Here is a 23,710-nt window from a genome sequence, read left to right as displayed (position 1 = left end):
CACTTGAGAAAGTGATAACTCAAGAAAGCAATGTTTGTGCATGAAATCCCACCTAATACTTCATAGACTCCAACACTCAACGCCATCGATTGGGTTGTGGGCCGTATTACAAGGTTGTTCGTAATTTCAAGAAAGAATTGACTTTTGAGTCTCAGTGCTGTATTTTGTTTTGGGTTCCGGGCCGAATGGGCCTATAGCTGATAAGGGAATTTAACGGCCCAATTAAAGGCCCATAAAATTCAAATATTATATGAAGGCGTGAGGGTGAGGGCATATCTGTCAATTGGTGTAATCTTGAATTCCATATTCCGACATAACATGAGCCGTCAGATCCGAATATCGCAGCGGCTCCTCCTCAAATTTGAAATTCTGTCAGTCCCCCAATCATCCCGCTCTCCTTTTCTCGTCCTCACACACTACACACACTGAGGGAGAGATCTGATAATTGTTTCCATCAAAAATAAAATTCACACACACACACACACACACACACACAGATACAGTGTCCTGAGATGTCGGCTCGACACGAGAAGGAGAAGGGAGTTAATGTGCAGGTTCTCCTCCGGTGCAGGTCATTGCATTTGTTACGATACTAGGGTTTCTGAGCTTCTTTGCTATTTTCTGCCTTCTTTTGATCTTGGTTTACTGGATTCATGCCCAAAGTTTGCGATTTTTCAGGCCGTTCAGCGATGATGAGTTGCGGAACAATGCGCCTCAGGTCGTGACGTGCAACGAGTATATGAGAGAGGTCTCAGTTTCGCAGAATATTGCCGGCAAGCATATTGATAGGGTCTTTACGTTTGATAAGGTAATATATATATTTTATGTCATTCTGTTTTTGGAAATGTCAACTTAATTTGCTTTCTAGCTGACGTTCTTTTTGGTTGTTTGATATCTTTGGTTTCATAATTTTCGGTTGATTTTTTTTTTTTTTTTTTTTCTGGCAAATCATCATATGAGAATGGGTCGATGAAACTCACAGGCCTATTTAATTTGTTTTCGTGTTTTTGCCAGTTCTTTTTAGCGCGTTTAATTCAAGGCTTGAAACATTGAGCAATTAAAAAAGTATTGTCTTATTGTTGTTGCAGCTCTGATAGAGTGGGGTTAAGTAAAATCACTTTTGTGAAAGAAATTGACCACTCTAGCCTTCTGAGTAGCTATGCGTTCGGAAATAAGTTTTTGCTCCCTTTTCATGTTGGAGAATTTGAGAATTTTATTTTCATGTTTAGGTGTTTGGACCTAGTGCTCAACAAAAGGATCTTTATGAGCAAGCTGTTGTCCCAATAGTCAATGAGGTTTTGGAAGGTTTCAACTGTACTATATTTGCCTACGGACAAACTGGGACAGGAAAAACTTATACCATGGAGGGTGATTGTAAGAGGTCAAAGGTAGTGTACATTCTTATGGCTCCATGCACCATCTTTCATTTCTGTTTTAGCTTTGTTTTCTGGAATTTATTTTATACTATTATCTTAAAGGGTGGTGCAAACGGAGAGTTGCCACCAGGAGCGGGAGTCATACCTAGAGCAGTAAAGCAAATTTTTGATACATTAGAGAGTCAAAATGCAGAGTACAGTGTTAAAGTCACTTTCTTGGAGCTATATAATGAAGAGATCACCGACTTGCTAGCCCCTGAAGATTTGTCTAGAGTTGCCTTGGAGGAGAAGCAGAAAAAGCAATTGCCGCTCATGGAAGATGGGAAAGGTGGTGTTCTTGTTAGAGGACTAGAGGAGGAAATTGTGGCAAGTGCCTGTGAGATTTTCACTTTACTTGAAAGGGGATCTGCTAAGCGTCGCACTGCTGAAACCCTACTTAACAAACAATCAAGGTTCTTATTAAGTGTCTTCTTAAAATGTCTGACGTAGTTCTTTTGCATTCTTCAAATTAAATCTAATCTGATTTCTTTTTGGATATCAGTCGATCACATTCTCTCTTTTCCATAACGATACATATAAAGGAAGCCACACCTGAAGGTGAAGAACTAATAAAATGTGGCAAGTTGAATTTGGTTGATTTGGCTGGTTCAGAGAACATCTCTCGTTCCGGTGCAAGGGAGGTAATTTTGATCCTGTATCAAATTGTAATCATTGTTTCAAGTATTGAACTGCTGCTACAGATTTTATGGTTTGAGATTATGTTAAATTTATCTTATCTTTTTATTCATGATGTTAGTGGCTCTTCTTTTTGACCCCTGCATCTTCTTTCTTGGTGAGACTTCTTATTGTATCCTTTTTCTGATATTTCCAGGGGAGGGCAAGAGAAGCAGGAGAAATAAATAAAAGTTTGCTAACATTAGGAAGAGTGATCAATGCTCTGGTAGAGCATCTTGGACATGTTCCTTATAGGTTAAATCTCTACCAATTGTTTTAATTACATTCTCTCAATATTAACTCCCCAATTAATAACTTTTGGCCTTGTTTTCTAATTCTTTTAACAGGGATAGCAAACTCACGCGTTTACTTCGTGATTCCTTGGGGGGACGAACAAAAACTTGTATAATTGCTACAGTATCACCAGCTGTTCACTGTCTTGAGGAAACGCTTAGCACATTAGATTATGCCCACAGGGCTAAACATATAAAGAATAAGCCTGAGGTTTGTTGTATCTTTTCATTGTTTCATAGAGACATCATTTCCTCCATCCTGTTTGCTTCTTCTCATTATTTTCCTACAAGGGCATAGTCTTGCATCTCTAAGCTTCAATCAACTTATTTTTTTGTCTTATATGAACAAGCTTCTGTGTTTTCATTTTTCAATTTCCCCCCCAAATGCTTGAGATTAATTTGTTTATTTGATGTAATATGTTCATTCTTGATTGATATTTGCATAATCTTTTTGGCCTTATTTTGTGAGATTTAAGACATGATTAGGGAGCATAGAGATAATTTTGAACAATTATACTTCCCTTAAACAATGTTGCAGTGCACTCAAGATCTTTTCCTATGAACTGTAGGTGAATCAGAAGATGATGAAATCCACTCTGATAAAGGATCTTTATGGTGAAATAGAACGACTCAAAGCAGGTAGCCCTTTTGGTGTCTGGTAGTTTGTTGTAGGCATACTGGTGCTTCTATTTAAAGATATGGTATATCAACTCATATTCGTTCTCCCTCTCTCAATAGAGGTTTATGCTGCACGAGAAAAGAATGGGGTTTACATCCCTAAGGAGCGATACTATCAGGAGGAGAGTGATCGAAAGGTGCTATACATCTTGGATGCTGCAATCTCTTAATTTAACCAGCTTCTTGTTCATTTAAGCTATGTCAGTCGTTTAGATTGTACTCAACCATTCTTCTTGGTGAAGCTAAGAGTTATTCTTTACTTCAAAGAGTTGCTCGTTATTTTTGCTGATGAAGTGCTGAATAATTTTGGTAGTGAACTTTAATTTTCAAGTTTTATATTGTGTCTCAATTTTTTTCATTTTAGGCAATGGCAGATCAAATTGAACAAATGGGGATGACAATAGAAAACCATCAGAAGGTCAGTTACTTCTTGTGCTTTATACAAGACCTGAATATTAGAGATGACTATATCTGAAAGCTAAATTACTCTAATGTCTTATCAGCAAATAGAGGAATTGCAAGCTAAATACAATGGTCAGGTTGAACAATGTGCTGATTTGAGCAGCAAGCTGGATGCAACCCAAGTGAGTTCTTAATTGCATAAGTTAGTATTTTAAAATTACCTGTGAGCCTTATGTGGAATTGTCTGCAGAAAGACTTGAGCGAAACAACCAAATTGTTGGCGAACACTCAGGATGAACTAAAGCGATGCCAATACTCCCTCAAGGAGCGGGACTTTATCATTTCTGAGCAGAAAAAAGCTGGTATTTGTGCCCGAACTAGTAGTTGGAATTTTCTTCAATTGGTGTCTAAATGATGTTTCTGAAATAAATGAACAGAAAATGCGCTGGCTCATCAAGCATGTATACTGCGGGCTGACTTGGAAAAGTCCCAGAAGGATAATGCTTCTCTATTTCTTAAAATTGGTATGTCCTCTTCTTGCCTTCTAGAATTTCATTTACTGTAAAACTCAGTGCTTTTAATGTTATTAATTTGCAGCCAGAGAGGACAAATTGAATGCTGACAACAGGTCAACTGTGAACAGTTTTCAAGCTGATCTTACTCAGCAGCTCAATACACTTAGCAACTTGCTTGCTGGATCTGTGTGTCGGCAAAGTGAACATCTCCAACGTGTTGAGAATCTCTGTAATTCTTTTCTCGAAGTACATGATAAGGTAATTTTGTATTCAGTTGGTTGTAAAATTGTTTTCCTTTAGGTTCTTATTTACGTTTATTTCATTTTGTCTTACTTTTCCAGCAAATTTGTATTTTTGAGTCTGAGATTCTTGTCGTAGAAGTTCTTGTTTGCCTGAAGCTCTTATCTCATGTCTCGTTCTATTGGCAATCTGTATAATATGTTGTTATTTGACAAACTTTTGCTTGTAGGCTGCTGTAGACCTAAAGAACAAAGTAAGCGCTTCGAGGACTCTGTATATCTCTCATTTTGAGGCTGTTCAAAATGTTGTTCGGTTGCATAAAGCTGGTAGCAATGCTGCTTTGGATGAACTGTCAGCTTTGGCTTCATCGAACTCAAACTCTATTGGAGAAGTAAGAAAGCTTTTTAATGATCCAGTTTCTTATTTGGTGTTTGCATTTGCCTTGTGTAGTCTCTGACTTCTTGCTTAAATCTATAATTTAGTTGTTAGCTGCAGAGGCTGTTGAAGTAAATTCAGTTTTTGATGACCTTCAGCAAACACTATCAAGTCATCAAGGTGAAATGGCTCACTTTGCAGGAGAGCTTCGGCAGGTTTGCATATTCACTCTAGTTTTGTTTTAACCCATGCGTACACCAACTCACACACGTGCCCAATAAGTTCATAACCCAACATCTCAACTATGAAATGTTGGGCCTTCAACCACTGTGGTGTTCCCTAGGGAACTTCACTCTTGTTTTCATTTTTGAGTCCCTTTAGAATATAATTGTTTTTCATCTAAGCAAATTGTGTTCTGTTTCATCCCTATACTTTGTATATTAACTTGAAATATTTCCAGAGATTTAACGCTAGTATGGACCACTTGATGAACACTTCAGAATCCCTTCATGGATTTCTTGAGAAGCTTCTGGGAGAATCAAAAAGGCTTGGAAGTCATGCGACTCAAGTTGATGAAGTTCAGACAAAATGCATTGCTGAATTTCGGAAAGCTTATGAGGTTTGCTGAATTTGAAGTTAATTCTCAAAATCAAGTGTGATTCTTTCTTGTTAAGCTTATCTATTAAGTTTTATTTCTGCAGGAACAGTCCAGGTCAGATGCAGAGAAGCTTATTGCGGATATGACCAGTCTGGTTTCTGATTGCATGCGCCGTCAGAAAGAGATGGTTTGGTTTTTTGGTGCTTCATCATTTGCATATTGTTTTGTGTTTTTCAGTTGCTTTAGGTATCTAACCTTGATAGATGACAGGTGGATGCAAGGCTTGATAATCTTAAGGATAGCGTAACTGGCAACAAACTGTTTTTGGATGGACATGTTTCAACCATGGATGGCATTACAGCAGATCTGAAAAGGAAATGGCAGGATTGCTTTACCCAAGCAGAAAGTAACCTCAAGGATAATGCAGATTTCTCTGCAGCTAAGCATTGTCGTATGGAGCTACTTTCACAGAACTGGTGAGCAATTTGCCAATGCTGCAATATTCTTCTTGTGCCATCTCTACAAATCTAATAATTTCACTATCTTTTGCTCTCTTCTATCTTTTCGTCGCTCTTTACCTCTGATGATGATTGATTTTCATTTTTATGGTTGCATTTGATTGTTGGCCTTTACTTACCCTTCTTTTTGTTTGCTTTTGAATCTTGATGTTTTTTGTTATTGCCTCTCAGTGTAAACACTGCTGATACAGCTTTGAAGCAGTGGGAAAGAATCCAAGAATCATTAAATGAGATGGGAAGTCAGCATGCTTCAAGAATTGCGTCGCATGTTAGGTTCGTTGATTTAGACATGAGCCTGGTTATTACGTTTTTATGTGCCTATATATGTGGATTTTCAGTTCTATGAATTTGATGAATTATACTGGGTTCCAGTCTGCAGAACTGCCAGTCTCTAATGTTTCGTGTATAAACTAGCCTTTGAAGCTGTGGGTTTACATCTGGAATACTTCTGTTTCAGGAACATGAGTGAGAGTATTGAGCAACACGATGTTGAGATTGAATCTGCAAGAATTACAGTTGCGGAAGATACTCAGAAGAGTGCTGAAGACATTATTCATTGTTTTGACGGTTAGTGTTTTCAGACTTCTTTTTATCTTTAACTCTGCGCTGAAGTTTAAACACCGCATTTCATATTCCGCTATTTCTCTTTTTCCTTCTCTATATTCGTGCTGAGATTGACTACCAGCATGTACAAAAATCTGAATCAAATTTGAGGTTTAAACTTCTTTGTCATCACTTATTAGTTGTATTAACTTTGTTCCATGGGATTTTCGCTAAGGTATTTACTAAGTTTTGCCATTGTACTTATATTTTACTTCAGGCTTGTCAGAGCAAGAGACACTATCTGTTTCTGAAATCCTGACGACTTCTAGAGCTCACTCAGAAACAATCGTGAACCTTAAGAGAGACCATTCTCAGCAGGCAGCCTCAATTGAAAAGCATGCTATTAATACTTTTGGGCAAAAATATATGGTACGTCCTACTTTACATATTTAGTAGAATCCAAACCAATCTGCCCTCTTACAATGCATGCTTTCCCAATGTCAGGATTATGAGCCAACAGGGTCCACACCTACTAGGTGTGAGCCGGATATTCCGAGCAAGAGCACTATCGAGTCACTTTGCTCAATGCCTATGGAGGCCCTTCAAGAAGAATTCCGGGAAAATAATTCATATGAATCATTTCAAATGAAGGAAGTGAAGCCATCCCTTATTCCCCGTGCACCACTCACACAGATTAACTAGCAGCAACTCATGCTTATCCAATTTTTGGATTTGTATTTGTATTTTTTCATACATGCATTTACCCCAACTGGAAGAAATATATGAAGTTGGGGTAGAATGTTTTGTAGGCTCGGCTCATTTAAATATATCCCTTCTTGGGGTTTTACTTAAGTCTGCAAGCTTGTTTCAAAATTTATGTTAAAACACGATGAAATTGCCAATGTAAAAATATTACAGTCAGTACATTTAATCTCAAATGTATAATTTTGTTCCTATTGTCAAATTCAAGACCCGTTCACTGCTGTGAAATTCTTTACTTTTTTATATACACATTGCACGGGGCTTTAGGTAGAGCATCTGCATTATTTAGATAGGGATTTGCTAGTTCGACAGCGAAAATGGTTAGGATTTGATCTGTGCTACACGTTTATCAAATGAGCCATTGCTGATGCGATAATGAAAGCTGTGATTTTTATTGCAGAGATTGCTGGTGGATGGTATGCTATTATTTGAAGCTAAGATATAATACATCCCTTCATTTCTTAGAACGACATTGTTTTTTGCTTAATGAAATTGGTGCTATATATAGTTCACAATCACTAATAAGTAGTTTACATAGGTTGTCGAAATAAACCATTACAGCTTCTCTCTTAGTGGTTCATCTCCTTAGGCCTATTCATGCTCCAGGCTTTCAAAGTGTCAATTTTAACAGTCTCAGTGCCATTGTTGAATGCGTATAGATGTGCTTTGTCACAAACTGCTAGAATTGGATAGACCCGAGATGTAATGCAAGTTCTTCCTCCGGCCCCAAAGCTCTCCACAACAGAGTGATCAATCTACAAGGAATTAATTAATACCCACGATTAGTCAACCTAGTTAGCCATATTATGTACTCGAAAGAGAAAATCAAGTATATTTATGAAAAATGCATACCAAACTCCTGAGAGAGAGCTTCTTATCGTTCAAGTCCACATTTACGAATCCTGCAAATGATGGTCTATATGCGTCCTTCCCGTCCTTCATGGAAGAGTTTCCATTCATTAATGTGGACCTGTCAACAAAAATTAAGATTAATGATAAGGCAAAAGAAGCATGCAAGACCTGATATTTCCAATGCAGATTTTGATAATTGCACAAGAAACACTGTGGATATCGAAACACTTTAGTAGTACATATATATATGTACCTTGATGCATCTGAGCACATAAGAACTAGGTGCTTGTCTTGAGCCTTGAAAACTCTAAAGAACACGGGGGTGTATTCTTCCAGGTTTTCTGAAGCCAATGTCAACAGCCCAAATGGTCCTAATCCACCTTCAACTGTTGACCCCTTTTGGCTGCAAAGCTTTTGCGCATCATATCTATCCCAGCTCGGATCAAAGGTCTCAGCCTTGTCCAAGCTGTTGAATGAGAAGGTTACATCAACGTCGGACTGCCATGTATGAACAATCGTGCTTAATTAGTCTGGCTTCAACAGCAAAAGAATAGGGCATACATGATTCTCTTCTACATATAGTGAAAAATAATACCTGCGCTGCTGTTATTCCTTTGATTTCAATCTTTTCTCCCTTATTGAGATTCTGGTTGCTCAATTCCACCTTCTTCCCTCTTAGAGTTTCTAATTCCTCAACCGGCCATTGCAACAACTGTTTGCCACTAGGATCAAGCACAACCGTACGTGGGATAAGCTGATCAAAGAGAAAGTATAATATTGTTACATAATTACATGTTTAAACCAAAGTGAATTGCTTTTGATCAACACAAAATACCTGGATACCAGCCCAACCCTTCTTGACATCATTGTCAGTAGTATCAGATTCATTTGCCCAACCCCACAAGATCCTCCTATTCTTGCCAGGGTCGAAGAACGATTTTGATGCATAGAAGTTACCGTAGTCATACCTCAACCCATTCCAACCATCTATCATGTCTTTCTCGGGAATGTACTTATCTTTTTTAATGTCGTATGTACCTATGGTGTAATACTCATATCTGGTGACATCAAGGCTGACCTTGAACACATATTTCACATTACGGCCTGTAACAGAAGTGTCCAGCCCATTTTTGCCATTAACTTGTACAGGGAAGAAATCAGGGCATTCCCAATTGCCAGTCCCAGCAGCCGAATGCAATGGATGCTTAGCCTTGGTCCAGCGCATGAAATCCTTACTCCTATACAAAAATGCCATCCCTCTGTGCTTTCTCCTGCCGCCAATAGTAACTCTCCACTTTCCATCTTTGCCAAACCAAGCTGTTGTTGGATCACGGAATGCTGTCTTGTTAACCCAATTATCCGCGACGATCAATGGGTTGTTGTCAGGCTTGATCCACAGACGGAGATATGGGTCTGATAAGTTGGCTGGAACAGCATAGTTTTGGACCTGTGTTTGTTTATCATCGACAATTCCAGTGTATAGAATAACGGGCTTGTTTCCAGGGAGGACTGTGGCCGAGCCTGACCAACAACCATACTGATCAAATGGCTTTGACGGGTAAATGGCATGTTCTAATTTTTTCCAGTTAACCAAATCCTTTGAGACTGAATGAGCCCAAACAATATTGCCCCACACAGCACCTTTCGGATTGTACTGATAAAACAGGTGATAGATTCCATTGTAATACATTGGTCCTGTTGATAGAAAGACTTTTATGTATCAGAAAATAAACATACTAAAGATCGATAGAAATTATCAAAGTAATGAAATGGCAATGCTAAGAAATTAACAACAGTGCTTACCATTTGGATCTGATGTTGATTCATTGTATCAACCCACCGGCCCACATGAAAAAGAAACATATGAATTCATCAACAAACAGTTATATTTAAAGACAATATATCTTAATACCTAATACTCCTTGTATAGTAGATATGATACCTCACAAACTCTCATTATGGGAGTAATAAAATGTAAGAAAGTTTGAAAAGTCAGAATGCGTTCTTGGTCCTATTACGGGAAAAAACTGCAAATTTTGTCATACACGAATCATTTCGACAATTCTATCCTATAATTTTTAAAATTCCACATGTTGATACTAAATGGCTGAAATTTCCTAATTAATATTGCCCTAAAAGTAACCCAATTAAGCAGATTGTACAAATCATGAATTGTCTGGACTAAAATTATAATTTTCGTGTCCCGATAAAGACTCATAAGGCATGTTATCAAGCATGTAATATGGGAAAATTTAGGTCATCCCCGAAATACATATTTTGGAAGAAACATGGGGAAAAAATTGAGGTTGTGGAAATATTTCTCTTCAGAAGACTCAGAAAAGCATTAGCAACAAACCCAAGACTAAAGAAATTACCAAACAAAAGCACACATGTCTTGGAGTAATTTTCTTTCCACACACTGACAAACTATACTCGAAATTAGGAATCCTCATACTAAAACAGTACTGTAAGAATCCTTTCAATCCAAAGCAAATGCACCCTTTCTTTTTATATATATATATATATGTATGTTTCTTTTATATTCATCAGAAAAAGAAAGATATTGGCAATTACATAGACCAAATATAATTCGTTTCTTGCCCTAGAATATAACTACTGCTACTCCTCCCTACACCTATATGGAACCATTATGTGTTCATATATTTAATGCATGCATGCAAATTTCAAAACTTACAAATATATAGTTGACGCTAAAGAACTATATATATATAGTTTAAGTAAGGCCTTATGGCTAGCTAGCCTGGAATTAATTCAGTCGGACGGTGACACTTTAGAGTTAAGGCCACTTAAAATAGTGTCGTAACACCAACAACCAATACACCTACTCATCGTTATCGCCCTCACGATACGTTGGACCATATATGTGTGGTTCTCATGAATAGTGATCAGACATGATGTTACGCGCGCCTTCTGTCCAATGACGATGATATGGTTTTCAAATAAACAATTTGGTTCGACAGGTTATCCGACGAGTACATGTCAGTGTCTGAAACTAATTAAGCATATTGGCTTAAAAAAGATGGTACATAATCAAGAAAGACCAAAACAAACTATATCTATACATATCAAGTTTGATTTAATTTAATTGATGAACAAATCCTCAAAACTTAAAACTCAGTACAATATGCACACATGCTTTCAAATACTAGAATATATATGCACAATAAAATTTGAACAAAAAAAGAAAAAAACTTATAGTATACTCCATGAGAGAGTGAGAGAGTGAGAGAGAGAATTACCATTAATCCAATTTTTGCGGGGTTGAAAATGATAACGAGTTCTGTGAAGGTGGTAGACATGATTAAGAGGTGCAGGCAGGGACAGGGATTGAAGGTTGAGGAAAACCTCATGGGATGCTTCGACGCAATTAATATTGAACAACGCTAAACAGCATAGCAAGAAAACCAAAAAATCACTCTTGGCCCGAAACTCCATCTCCAAGATTGAGACTACACTAAAGACTAGAAAGAAACAACGTGAGGAGTGATCGATGAAGCATATAATATATAAATGTATTGTGAGGGTGGATGGGTATTTATAGACCTAAAGGAGTCGACGAGAAATAGGAGAGGGAAATCGTAGATAATTAAAACACTTCTACTTGTTGTTGGAGTTAATATTAATAGTCAAAATGGATAAGAAATAAAGTTGATTATCATCATTGGCTTAATTAACTGTGCGCTTCTTTTGCATAATTATTCAACCGTTTCTCTATTTTTCCTCCTTTGATTTTTGTGTTTCTATGTATTTGCATTTCAGATTTAGATAGATTTATTGAGAAGAGAGAGAGAGAGAGAGAGAGAGAGAGAATTTATATATTTAGCAAGTAGAATGATCTTAAATGCCATGGACACAAATTGGTTTACATTTTAATGAGGTCCAAGAAAGGAAATTCTTCGTCGGTCCTATGTGAATTTTTTTCCTTTAATTCTTTAATTGGTCAAGATTTTATTTATTCCCAAACTTCAAGTTTTAATTCTTTAACATGTAAAATGTTATTTTATTTTAATAATTCTTGTCGTCTACTTTAATAATATTTGTTTGATAATTATTAAATATAAATATTTAATATTAATTATTGTAATCTATTTATTCAAAAAATAATAATAGCAACGACATTTTTCTCTTTATTCCAAATATTCTTGTGAAGTAGGAGTACTTGGTTGATATCACATTTACATCACTCTTTGTACGAACTTGAGAAGCATTACAATATATATTGTAGTAGAACAAGAATTTCATTCACACTCAGTTACCACACACTACTCTTATTTTGTAACAATTATGTCATTAATACCATTCTATTTTTCTACATATAGAAAGATATTCATGTGAGAAACTAAAAAGAAAAGGAAAGCACAATCCCAAAAACACACAAATCACAAAAAAAAATGGAAAATCAGTGAGACACTATATATTCTAATGGTAAGGTTTGATGGATTGGAAAAAATAATCGTAATTGTTAATTTATTTATAAATATTTAATATTGATAATTGATCAGTATATTGATTATTGTAGATTGAAATCATAATGTTATTAAAAAATTAGGTGAATGAATATTCAATACGATGGCAATTATTTCAAGTATTGTCCTCCATACTACAACTTGGGACGAAAATTCAACTTTCAATTAATAGAAAGGCCAGAAAATGATATGGGCATGATAGGTACTAATTACTTGCTATTTATACACAGAAAATGAGAAAAAAGTTCGAAAACGTGTAGGGAAAAATGCATTTTGGTCTCACAATTTTGGAGGTGGCATTTTCTGATCGTTTTAATTGTAATTTTGTAATTGAGAATAATAATTAAGAAAAAAGGGTAGAACTGTGACGCCCCAAAAATAATAATATATAATTGGGGGATTAATTGATAAATTTTTATAAAATTTAGTTAATTAGTAAATAAATTATGGGTCATAATTGGAATATAATAACACTTGAATGAATTAAATTGGAGTTCGTTATAATATTTTGGGACAATTTATATTAATTAAGAACATTAGGAGGGACGTAAATGGTATTTTGAGAAAAGTTTAATTAAATAAATAAAATAATAATAATATTATATATATAAAAATAATATGTATATATATACATATATACACATAGTAGGAGAGAGAAAGAGTTGAGAGTGGGAGGTGGGGCCACCACCCACCGCCTCACTTTCCTCTTTCTTTTTAATTGGTTGTTTGTTGTTGTTGTTGTTCTTAACACATACACACAAATAAACACAATACACACATTGCACAACACACACACATCAAAGGAAAAGAAGCAGAGGTACGCAAAACTGTAGTTTTAATTTTTATTAATTTATATAATTATATTATTTAATTAGTTCATTTATTAAATGTTGATTATATTAAGCGATGTACTATTTAATCGGAATATTTTACGGATTTGGCTATTTAAAATAGTGTCTAATTAAATATAGAATCGGATATAAAAATAATGTCGTTGGTTGATTAGATTATTAAATTTATTAGATTTGAGTATTGCTATAGCTACTTTATATAATTCCATCGGAATTGTTAACTAAATACGCAATTTTACGTATTTTTATTTAATTAAGTTATATAATAGCGAGAAATTGATAAGAAATTCGTAGAAATATTCCGAAAACTATACTTAAGAAATAATATATTGTTAAAGAGGAAGAATGAGGTTTTAATGATAATTTAATTTAAGGATGTTATTAAAAATGATAGTTATAAATGTATAAGGGGTTTAGTTAAATAAATTCCTATGAATCATTTGATAAATTATAAATATTTTTATTGAAGCCTATAGTGTCTAGTTATTGAGAAGAACTAGAATGAAAATTCATATTTCGATAGAAGTGGAATATTAAAGAATTATTGGAAATCCGTACGAATAAGATTTAATATTATATTTAAAAGAAATTACAATATTCTCGATATATTAATTGTATGTGATATAACTCATTATAGGATACGGGGTGAGGTGAAAGGACCGACAATTAGCGATTGAATAAAAAGAAACGTTGTGAGGTTGAGGTAAGTAAATAATTAGTATTATCTATATATGTTCTTTTTATTTGTGGTATTACTATTATATGACTTTGTGGTTCATGCTGACATGGATTTATCTGAAAGTATATGAGTGCTGGATGATTTGATTTGATTGTGTACGTGGAACGAGAAAATACGTTGAATATCATGTTTGTTGTATGTTGTGTTGTGGGTGTCTGAAAATAAGAATATAATGAGATTTTGTTTTACGTTACTAGTTGCTTACAAGAATGGTGATATGTGGAAATGAGGGAGTGGTGGAAATTGAATATAATTGTGGCGTGAATACCCCTTGACGTGTTGAAAAGCCTATAAGGCGAAATGAAATGAAAAAGAGCTTTGATGCGATATGAGAAAGAAATGAAATGAAAAGAGCTTTGATGCGATATGAAAAAGATGTGATGTGAAAAGAGCTATGATGCGAATTGAAAGAGCTATGATGCGAAATGAGATTGATGAGCCGGCTGTCAAGGGGATTCACTTAAATTTATATGACGGTGAGATTGAGTTGACGGGAAAAACACGATATCACCTTCTGGTAAGCAAACTAGGGAAAAAGAAGTTTAATTGATTATTTTATTGTGAGATAGCTATGTGGTGTACTACAATTGATTATGTTGGAGTTAAATTGACTGTAATCCATGCATGTTGCCTACTTGTCATGTTTGGGCTGTGTTTGATGTACATATATAGATAGAGCTGATTATTTACTTACTGAGTGGCAGGCTCATCCCTCTGTTGACATTTTCTTTCAGGAGTAGACTTTGAGGTATCTGACTATTGAAGAATAGGTCTACGCACTATACTCAGTCAGGTCGGGCCAGTATGCTGTTTCTCCTTTTTGTCAGCTAGAGTACAAATCTTATTTTGTTTGTATAAAGAGAACGTAGGAATGGATATTAACTGTGGTGGACTACTCGAGGTGTTTGATTTGTATATATGATGTTGTGGGTTGATTATGTTGTTATGACGTTGGGGTTACGTATTCATATGGATTAAATTATTATGTGCATTTGTATATATAAACACAGGGATTACTATAAGTATGACATTTAGGATAGATATAGCCCTTGTAGCGAAGGGGGTGCTACATTAGGTGGTATCAGAGCAGGGATTAGATTTCCTTGGGATAGTAGATGAAATGTTATTTTATACTTAAGGTGTATATGTTAGGAATTTACTCCCATGTGTGTAATTTATATAGGATGGAGGCGTCAAGAGAAAACGCTGCTGGCCCAACTGAGTCAATAGAGTCTGTGCAGGGTCATGATTTAGGATTAGAACATCAGGGGTTAGAATTCCAAAATAGAAATGCCCCACAACGAGAAATAAACCCTTTTATGCAACAGTTTATGGAAATGATGCAGAGGATGGCTCCATCGCCAAAATCACAACTACATGATGCAGTTATTGATAAAAATTATGAAATAGTAAGGAGACAGGGGGCGAAGGTATTTGCCGGTACAATTGATCCTGCTGAAGCAGAGGAATGGCTGAGAAATACGGAAAGGGTGTTGTATAGGATCGAGTGTACTTCTGAGCAAAAGTTGAGGTATGCAGTGTCCTTACTGGAGAAAGATGCCTTAGATTGGTGGGAAACAGTCCCAGGGAGTAGGAACCGACCAGTTACTTTGACGTGGAATGACTTCTTGAAAGAATTTGCTGACAAATATACTCCACCAGTCTACAGAAACCGTAAAAAAGTTGAATTCCTGGAATTAAAGCAGAATGAGTTATCTGTTGCTGAATATGAATTGCAATTTGTGAGATTGTCAAAATATGCCCCAGAAGAAGTGAGTACTGATGAATTGAGAAGAGACAGATTTGAAAGGGGGTTGAGACTTGAGATTCGGGAAAAAATAGCAATCAAACCTCCAAGTTATGGTACACTGCTGGAAGCGGCACTGAGGGCAGAGGAGACATCCATTGAAAGGAGCTCAACTGAAGCTAAACGAAAGAAATTGACAGGTAACCTGAATCCTACAGCGGGACAAAGTGGTGCAGTTTACTTTAGGGGTTCTGGTTCGCAGAGGGGTTGGTTCAGAGGCCGAGGAGTAGGTCAGACTAGCAGGTCTTCTTCAGTATTTTCGAGTAGAGGAGGGCCTACTTCGGTTAGATCTGGAGCAAAACAGGGTCCAGCCAGATCGTTCAGTGGGAGATCTATTCCCTCTTGTGCTAACTGCGGTAGGAGACACACTGGTGAATGTTGGGGAGTTCAACCAATTGAATGTTATCGTTGCCATCAACCAGGACACATTATCAGGGACTGTCCTACATGGAGGGATAATTCCAGAAGACCTCAGACTTCAGAGTTTAGCAATGTGGGGGAAAACTCACAACGGGCAGGTACGAGCAGAGGACGAGGTAGAGGTGGTAGAGGTAGCGGGAATCTTTCTATGACGTCAACAGGACAAAGTAGTCAGCCTCAACCACAAGCCAGGGTGTATGCAATCACAAAAGAACAAGCTCCTACGGCACCTGAGGTTATCACTGGTTCCTTCCCTATTTGCGATTTTAGTGCACATGTATTGATTGATCCAGAATCTACTTGTTCATTTATATCACATGATTTTGCATCTCATGTACATGCTAAAATAGAACCATTTGGACATAATTTACATGTTTCTATGCCTGCTGGTGGGTTTGTATTAGTGAATACGGTGGTGAGATCTTGTCCAATAGTGGTGGAGGGTGTTACTTTATATGCAGATCTGGTTGTAATAGACCTTAGGGAATTTGATATCATTTTGGGGATGGACTGGTTAGCTAGTAATCATGCTTTGGTGGATTGTCAAACAAAAGAGGTGATGGTTGAAGTCAATGGGCAGATGAAGACGGTTATAGTGGGGGAAAGAAAAGTGATACCTAACTGCTTAATTTCTGCTGTGACCGCTTTTAATCTAATTAACGAAGGGTGTGAGGCGTACCTAGCTAGTGTGCACGATACCATGAAAGTTAGTCCGGGTGTATTAGACGTTCCAGTGGTGAAGGAATTTCCTGATGTTTTTCCTGATGAATTACCTGGACTACCACCTCATCGAGAAGTAGACTTTGAAATAGATACTATTCCTGGAGCAGCACCTATTTCAATTGCACCGTATAGAATGGCTCCGTCAGAATTGAAAGAGTTGAAGAAGCAGTTAGAAGAGCTATTGGATAAAGGGTTCATCCGACCTAGTATTTCACCGTGGGGAGCACCAGTACTGTTTGTAAAGAAGAAGGATGGGAGTATGAGATTATGTGTTGATTATAGACAGCTGAACCGAATCACAATCAAGAACAAGTATCCTCTGCCACGAATTGACGATCTGCTTGATCAGCTAAAGGGTGCCACTGTGTTCTCTAAAATTGATTTGAGGTCAGGATATTGGCAACTACGGATTGAGGAAGAGTCGATCCCAAAGACAGCTTTCAGGACCAGGTATGGCCACTACGAATTTATCGTTATGCCATTTGGATTGACAAATGCCCCTGCAGCTTTCATGGCTCTGATGAACAAGACGTTACAACCATTCCTTGATCAATTTGTGATTGTGTTTATTGATGATATTTTGATATATTCGAGTAGTCCCGAGGAACATGAACAACATTTACGGACAATTTTACAGATCTTGAGAGAGAAACAGTTGTATGGTAAATTCAGCAAATGTGAGTTTTGGATGGAGGAAATTGCTTTTTTGGGGCACGTTGTTTCCAAAGAAGGAGTACAACCTGATCCAGCAAAAGTTAAGGCTATTTTAGAATAGGAACCACCTAAAAATGTGTCGGAGATCCGGAGTTTTCTAGGATTGACTGGTTATTATAGAAGATTTGTAAAGGACTTCTCTATAATCGCAAAACCTCTGACGAACTTGTTGAAGAAGAATGCACCATTTAATTGGAATGACAAATGTGCTCAGAGTTTTGAGGAGTTGAAGAAGAGACTCACTTCAGCACCTATCCTTGCTTTGCCGTCTGGGGATGGAGGATATGTGGTATTTACTGACGCTTCACGACAAGGACTTGGGTGTGTTTTGATGCAGCATGGGAGAGTTATAGCTTATGCTTCGAGGCAGTTGAGGCCACATGAGATTAACTATCCGACCCATGATCTGGAGTTAGCAGCCATAGTACATGCACTGAAGATCTGGAGGCATTATTTATACGGGGAGACGTTTCAAATATTTACAGATCATAAAAGTCTGAAGTATATCCCAACACAGAAAGAGTTGAATTTGAGGCAAAGAAGGTGGATGGAGCTTTTGAAGGATTATGACTGCACCATTGACTATAATCCCGGGAAGGCAAACATTATAGCAGATGCTTTGAGTAGAAAGACGGTGGACCAACTTGCGGGTATGATCTGCTATAACATGGAGTATTTGACTGCCCTTAGAGCTATGGATGTACACTTTAGCATTGGTGGTGATATTCTACTAGCTACGATACAAGTGAAGCCCTCCCTTAAGGATAAAATTAAAGATACACAGGCTAGAGATCCATATCTACAGAGGATGAAAGCTAAGGTGCAAAAAGGAAAGAGCGATCAATTTATAATCCAAGAAGATGACACATTGTTTAATGGAAAACGTATATGCGTGCCGAACGTAGAGGAGTTGAGAATGGAAATTATGCACGAGGCACACTATGCACCGTATGCTATGCATCCTGGCAGTACCAAGATGTATCGTAATTTGAGACCCTATTACTGGTGGCCAACAATGAAGAAAAATGTGGCAGAGTTCGTAGCGAAATGTTTAACTTGTCAGCAGGTAAAAGCAGAACACCAAGCACCAGCTGGTAAACTTCATCCTTTGACTATACCTGAATGGAAGTGGGAAAAGATTACTATGGATTTTGTCATTGGGTTACCACGTACATTCAGAAGACATGATGCTGTTTGGGTGATTGTTGACAGACTGACTAAATCTGCACATTTCTTGCCAATCCGTCAAAATGATTCCTTGGATAAGCTCGCTGAATTATATGTTTCAGAGATTGTGAGATTACATGGTATTCCTACCTCTATAGTTTCTGATAGAGATCCTCGATTTACTTCTCATTTCTGGGGAAGCTTGCAAACGGCGCTAGGTACAAAATTGCATTTCAGTACAGCGTTTCATCCTCAGACGGATGGACAGTCAGAAAGGACGATTCAGACATTGGAAGATATGATGAGAGCCTGCGTAATTGAATTCAGAGGAAACTGGGATGATCATCTACCACTGATGGAATTTGCTTATAATAATAATTTTCATTCCAGTATTGGTATGGCTCCATATGAAGCTTTGTATGGAAGAAAATGCCGAAGCCCGATCTGTTGGGATATTGAGGGATTGAGACAGCTTGAAGGGCCGGAGTTAGTTCAAGAAACAGTGGACAAGATAAAAGCAGTTAAAAAGTGTTTGAAAGCAGCACATGATCGGCAGAAAAGTTACGTCGATAAGCATCGTAAAGAGATGGAATACGAAGTGGGGGAAAAAGTTTTTCTAAAAGTATCACCTTGGAGAGGAATCTTGAGATTCGGGAAGCAGGGAAAGTTGAGTCCAAGATATATTGGGCCATATGAAATTCTGGAGCGAGTTGGATCACTAGCCTATCGGTTAGCATTACCGACAGAATTATCGCAGATACATAACGTGTTTCACGTTTCTATGCTACGGCGATACCGATCTGATCCTAGTCATATTTTGCATGAGCCAGAGATAGAGATATCAGAGGGATTGACACATGTGGAAGAGCCAATGGAAATTCTGGACCGGAGTATAAAGAAATTGAGAAATAAAGAAATACCAATGGTGAAGGTCAAGTGGAGTCATCATTCTCCAAGGGAAGCCACTTGGGAAGTTGAGGAGAACATGAGGGAAAAATACCCATATTTATTCCCTGAGCCGGTAAGTTAGTTAAATTTCGAGGACGAAATTTTTTATTAGGAGGGGAGAATTGTGACGCCCCAAAAATAATAATATATAATTGGGGGATTAATTGATAAATTTTTATAAAATTTAGTTAATTAGTAAATAAATTATGGGTCATAATTGGAATATAATAACACTTGAATGAATTAAATTGGAGTTCGTTATAATATTTTGGGACAATTTATATTAATTAAGAACATTAGGAGGGACGTAAATGGTATTTTGAGAAAAGTTTAATTAAATAAATAAAATAATAATAATATTATATATATAAAAATAATATGTATATATATACATATATACACATAGTAGGAGAGAGAAAGAGTTGAGAGTGGGAGGTGGGGCCACCACCCACCGCCTCACTTTCCTCTTTCTTTTTAATTGGTTGTTTGTTGTTGTTGTTGTTCTTAACACATACACACAAATAAACACAATACACACATTGCACAACACACACACATCAAAGGAAAAGAAGCAGAGGTACGCAAAACTGTAGTTTTAATTTTTATTAATTTATATAATTATATTATTTAATTAGTTCATTTATTAAATGTTGATTATATTAAGCGATGTACTATTTAATCGAAATATTTTACGGATTTGGCTATTTAAAATAGTGTCTAATTAAATATAGAATCGGATATAAAAATAATGTCGTTGGTTGATTAGATTATTAAATTTATTAGATTTGAGTATTGCTATAGCTACTTTATATAATTCCATCGGAATTGTTAACTAAATACGCAATTTTACGTATTTTTATTTAATTAAGTTATATAATAGCGAGAAATTGATAAGAAATTCGTAGAAATATTCCGAAAACTATACTTAAGAAATAATATATTGTTAAAGAGGAAGAATGAGGTTTTAATGATAATTTAATTTAAGGATGTTATTAAAAATGATAGTTATAAATGTATAAGGGGTTTAGTTAAATAAATTCCTATGAATCATTTGATAAATTATAAATATTTTTATTGAAGCCTATAGTGTCTAGTTATTGAGAAGAACTAGAATGAAAATTCATATTTCGATAGAAGTGGAATATTAAAGAATTATTGGAAATCCGTACGAATAAGATTTAATATTATATTTAAAAGAAATTACAATATTCTCGATATATTAATTGTATGTGATATAACTCATTATAGGATACGGGGTGAGGTGAAAGGACCGACAATTAGCGATTGAATAAAAAGAAACGTTGTGAGGTTGAGGTAAGTAAATAATTAGTATTATCTATATATGTTCTTTTTATTTGTGGTATTACTATTATATGACTTTGTGGTTCATGCTGACATGGATTTATCTGAAAGTATATGAGTGCTGGATGATTTGATTTGATTGTGTACGTGGAACGAGAAAATACGTTGAATATCATGTTTGTTGTATGTTGTGTTGTGGGTGTCTGAAAATAAGAATATAATGAGATTTTGTTTTACGTTACTAGTTGCTTACAAGAATGGTGATATGTGGAAATGAGGGAGTGGTGGAAATTGAATATAATTGTGGCGTGAATACCCCTTGACGTGTTGAAAAGCCTATAAGGCGAAATGAAATGAAAAAGAGCTTTGATGCGATATGAGAAAGAAATGAAATGAAAAGAGCTTTGATGCGATATGAAAAAGATGTGATGTGAAAAGAGCTATGATGCGAATTGAAAGAGCTATGATGCGAAATGAGATTGATGAGCCGGCTGTCAAGGGGATTCACTTAAATTTATATGACGGTGAGATTGAGTTGACGGGAAAAACACGATATCACCTTCTGGTAAGCAAACTAGGGAAAAAGAAGTTTAATTGATTATTTTATTGTGAGATAGCTATGTGGTGTACTACAATTGATTATGTTGGAGTTAAATTGACTGTAATCCATGCATGTTGCCTACTTGTCATGTTTGGGCTGTGTTTGATGTACATATATAGATAGAGCTGATTATTTACTTACTGAGTGGCAGGCTCATCCCTCTGTTGACATTTTCTTTCAGGAGTAGACTTTGAGGTATCTGACTATTGAAGAATAGGTCTACGCACTATACTCAGTCAGGTCGGGCCAGTATGCTGTTTCTCCTTTTTGTCAGCTAGAGTACAAATCTTATTTTGTTTGTATAAAGAGAACGTAGGAATGGATATTAACTGTGGTGGACTACTCGAGGTGTTTGATTTGTATATATGATGTTGTGGGTTGATTATGTTGTTATGACGTTGGGGTTACGTATTCATATGGATTAAATTATTATGTGCATTTGTATATATAAACACAGGGATTACTATAAGTATGACATTTAGGATAGATATAGCCCTTGTAGCGAAGGGGGTGCTACAAGAACATTGATCCAAAATTTGCTGATAAATCCCAATTTCACAGGAAAAAGGGAACTAAAACGAAAATTACCTGAAGTTAGGGGACGAAAATTGCTTTTAAGCCTTTTAGGATGGCCAATCACAATGCAAGCCCCAATTTAAAAAGCCACATGCCTGGCATGTGACTTTTTTCGGCGAGTGACTCAACTTTCCGACTAAATTTGTACCAAAATTGAGATTTTTTCAGTTTTACGGGACCAAAGTGGAACCCTAGTAACTTAAGAGACTAAGACGAGAATGACCTGAAATTAGGGGACGAAAATAATTAATTGCTAAAATGATTTTAATAATAATTTGACTATAATAAGCAAAAAGAACAATAATAAGAGAAAATAAGCTTTCACATATATATTTTGGAAAGAAACTCGACACATATTTGAATGGAAAAAAATAATTTTAGTTTTCTAAGTTAGAGGGTGACAATTTTGACATGTTTAAATTAAAAGGTAAATTAAAACAACATTTCTTGAAGTTTGGCATAGTTACAAATATTCCTTTATTATTTAAAAAATTATCAATGCCCCCCTCCCCGATTTTAACGAACGTCTAGCAATTAGCCCAATCCATTAGGTTTCCATCTATCTTTTGTGGTGAATTGACCAAAACGTCATTGTGGATTAAAAATTATAATTTTATTTTTTATTTTTTTTAATTTTTTTATGGACTAAATATATAATTTTTTTTTATAATTTTTTTAAAATTTTGTCATCTACTCCATTTGATTTTTTTATAAGTTTTTAATTTTTTTATAAAAACAAAAAGTACAGTAAGGGCAAAATTGGTGATTTTATACCTCCATTCAAGGATTGCATAATTTAATCAAACATCAGGGGTATTTGTAATTTTTCAAACGAGAAGGTATTCGTAATTATGAAAATCTCAGGGAAAGTCGTTGTAATTTATCCTAAATTAAAATTTTCAATTTCGTCCTGTAACTTTAAAAATTATAGCAATTTTAATATTTTCCAATCAATTTAACCAAAATATTCCACATCATAAACCATGTAAAACCTAAATTAAGGTTTTCGATAAATTTAATGACAAGACAATTCGAAAAATATATATATATTTTTTAAAAAATAACTTAACAAAAAGAAAATTCCCACTTTGATTACAGGTTGCATGGAGGCAGCTGGACCATAAACTGCCCAAGACGGACAAAGTGCGCCCACCTTAGATTCTTGACATCAAACTTTACATGCCACTATACAATTGTAAGCCAACAACAAAACATTCCTGGACGACACAAATACCATACCAAGAGGAAACAAATCATTCCCATTAACATGAAAGTGAAACCCACTACTTAGTGGCATGTCTGTAGAATAAGAGAGGAATGCATTTTTGAAGCGTTAATGTAAATGTAAGTTGAAAGTTTGGCACTTTGATTGCGTTGTTTGATGGTTGAATTTTAAACGATCGTAATTTTTGATTCGATTGGATTTACAGGATGTGTCATCCATCGTTTTTGAGATGGGGCACCCACTGTTTTAATTATCATAAGGGGTCGTCGATTATCGCAAAATTA

General features: G+C 35.9%; 3 protein-coding genes across 4 annotated transcripts; 2 read left to right on the top strand and 1 right to left on the bottom strand.

Moving 5' to 3' along the window:
- Positions 1–315: 315 nt before the first annotated feature.
- LOC105174040 (P-loop containing nucleoside triphosphate hydrolases superfamily protein) lies at positions 316–7,216 on the top strand. The gene is made up of 23 exons (XM_011096005.3): positions 316–571; positions 679–808; positions 1,230–1,388; positions 1,479–1,828; positions 1,918–2,056; positions 2,248–2,345; positions 2,438–2,594; positions 2,953–3,022; positions 3,122–3,198; positions 3,426–3,479; positions 3,565–3,645; positions 3,714–3,825; positions 3,901–3,987; positions 4,061–4,236; positions 4,448–4,609; positions 4,701–4,808; positions 5,054–5,212; positions 5,295–5,378; positions 5,462–5,667; positions 5,881–5,982; positions 6,167–6,276; positions 6,530–6,681; positions 6,757–7,216. Exons 1-23 carry the CDS (start codon positions 513–515, stop codon positions 6,952–6,954), a joined length of 3,030 nt encoding a protein of 1,009 aa, XP_011094307.1. The 5' UTR covers positions 316–512; the 3' UTR covers positions 6,955–7,216.
- A 163-nt stretch (positions 7,217–7,379) lies between these two features.
- LOC105174039 (beta-fructofuranosidase, insoluble isoenzyme 1) lies at positions 7,380–10,331 on the bottom strand. The gene is made up of 6 exons (XM_088875263.1): positions 9,670–10,331; positions 8,702–9,561; positions 8,462–8,620; positions 8,120–8,364; positions 7,867–7,984; positions 7,380–7,769 (listed from the first exon to the last, which is right to left on the bottom strand). The coding sequence occupies exons 2-6, from the start codon at positions 9,554–9,556 to the stop codon at positions 7,584–7,586; spliced, it is 1,563 nt and encodes a 520-aa protein (XP_088731389.1). The 5' UTR covers positions 9,557–9,561; positions 9,670–10,331; the 3' UTR covers positions 7,380–7,583.
- A 2,755-nt stretch (positions 10,332–13,086) lies between these two features.
- LOC148785116 (uncharacterized) lies at positions 13,087–22,036 on the top strand. Of its 2 annotated transcripts, XM_088875183.1 has the most exons (5): positions 13,087–13,170; positions 13,842–13,907; positions 14,678–14,736; positions 15,127–16,405; positions 21,807–22,036. In XM_088875183.1, exons 4-5 carry the CDS (start codon positions 15,128–15,130, stop codon positions 21,810–21,812), a joined length of 1,284 nt encoding a protein of 427 aa, XP_088731309.1. In that variant the 5' UTR covers positions 13,087–13,170; positions 13,842–13,907; positions 14,678–14,736; position 15,127; the 3' UTR covers positions 21,813–22,036. The 2 variants fall into 2 exon arrangements, with proteins under 2 accessions (XP_088731309.1, XP_088731308.1); XM_088875182.1 differs by having other exon boundaries at positions 14,678–16,405.
- The last annotated feature ends 1,674 nt before the right edge of the window (positions 22,037–23,710 follow it).

This window comes from Sesamum indicum, linkage group LG11 (genome assembly GCF_026168435.1).
Source record: "Sesamum indicum cultivar Baizhima isolate 11 linkage group LG11, ASM2616843v1, whole genome shotgun sequence".
In the NCBI taxonomy this organism is placed as follows: Eukaryota; Viridiplantae; Streptophyta; class Magnoliopsida; order Lamiales; family Pedaliaceae; genus Sesamum; species Sesamum indicum.
This window is presented reverse-complemented; position numbering and strand designations above follow the sequence as displayed.

Excerpts from the sequence above, each read along its gene's own strand:
- LOC105174039 (XM_088875263.1), bottom strand. The coding sequence starts at position 9,556 with ATGTATTACAATGGAATCTATCACCTGTTTTATCAGTACAATCCGAAA. Across the intron at positions 8,621-8,701 it reads AGGGTTGGGCTGGTATCCAG|CTTATCCCACGTACGGTTGT; the intron begins GTATTTTGTGTT and ends CTCTTTGATCAG. Across the intron at positions 7,985-8,119 it reads ATGTGCTCAGATGCATCAAG|GTCCACATTAATGAATGGAA; the intron begins GTACATATATAT and ends TTTTGTTGACAG.
- LOC148785116 (XM_088875182.1), top strand. The coding sequence starts at position 15,059 with ATGAAATGTTATTTTATACTTAAGGTGTATATGTTAGGAATTTACTCC.
- LOC105174040 (XM_011096005.3), top strand. The coding sequence starts at position 513 with ATGTCGGCTCGACACGAGAAGGAGAAGGGAGTTAATGTGCAGGTTCTC. Across the intron at positions 2,346-2,437 it reads CTTGGACATGTTCCTTATAG|GGATAGCAAACTCACGCGTT; the intron begins GTTAAATCTCTA and ends TTCTTTTAACAG. Across the intron at positions 3,988-4,060 it reads TTCTCTATTTCTTAAAATTG|CCAGAGAGGACAAATTGAAT; the intron begins GTATGTCCTCTT and ends ATTAATTTGCAG.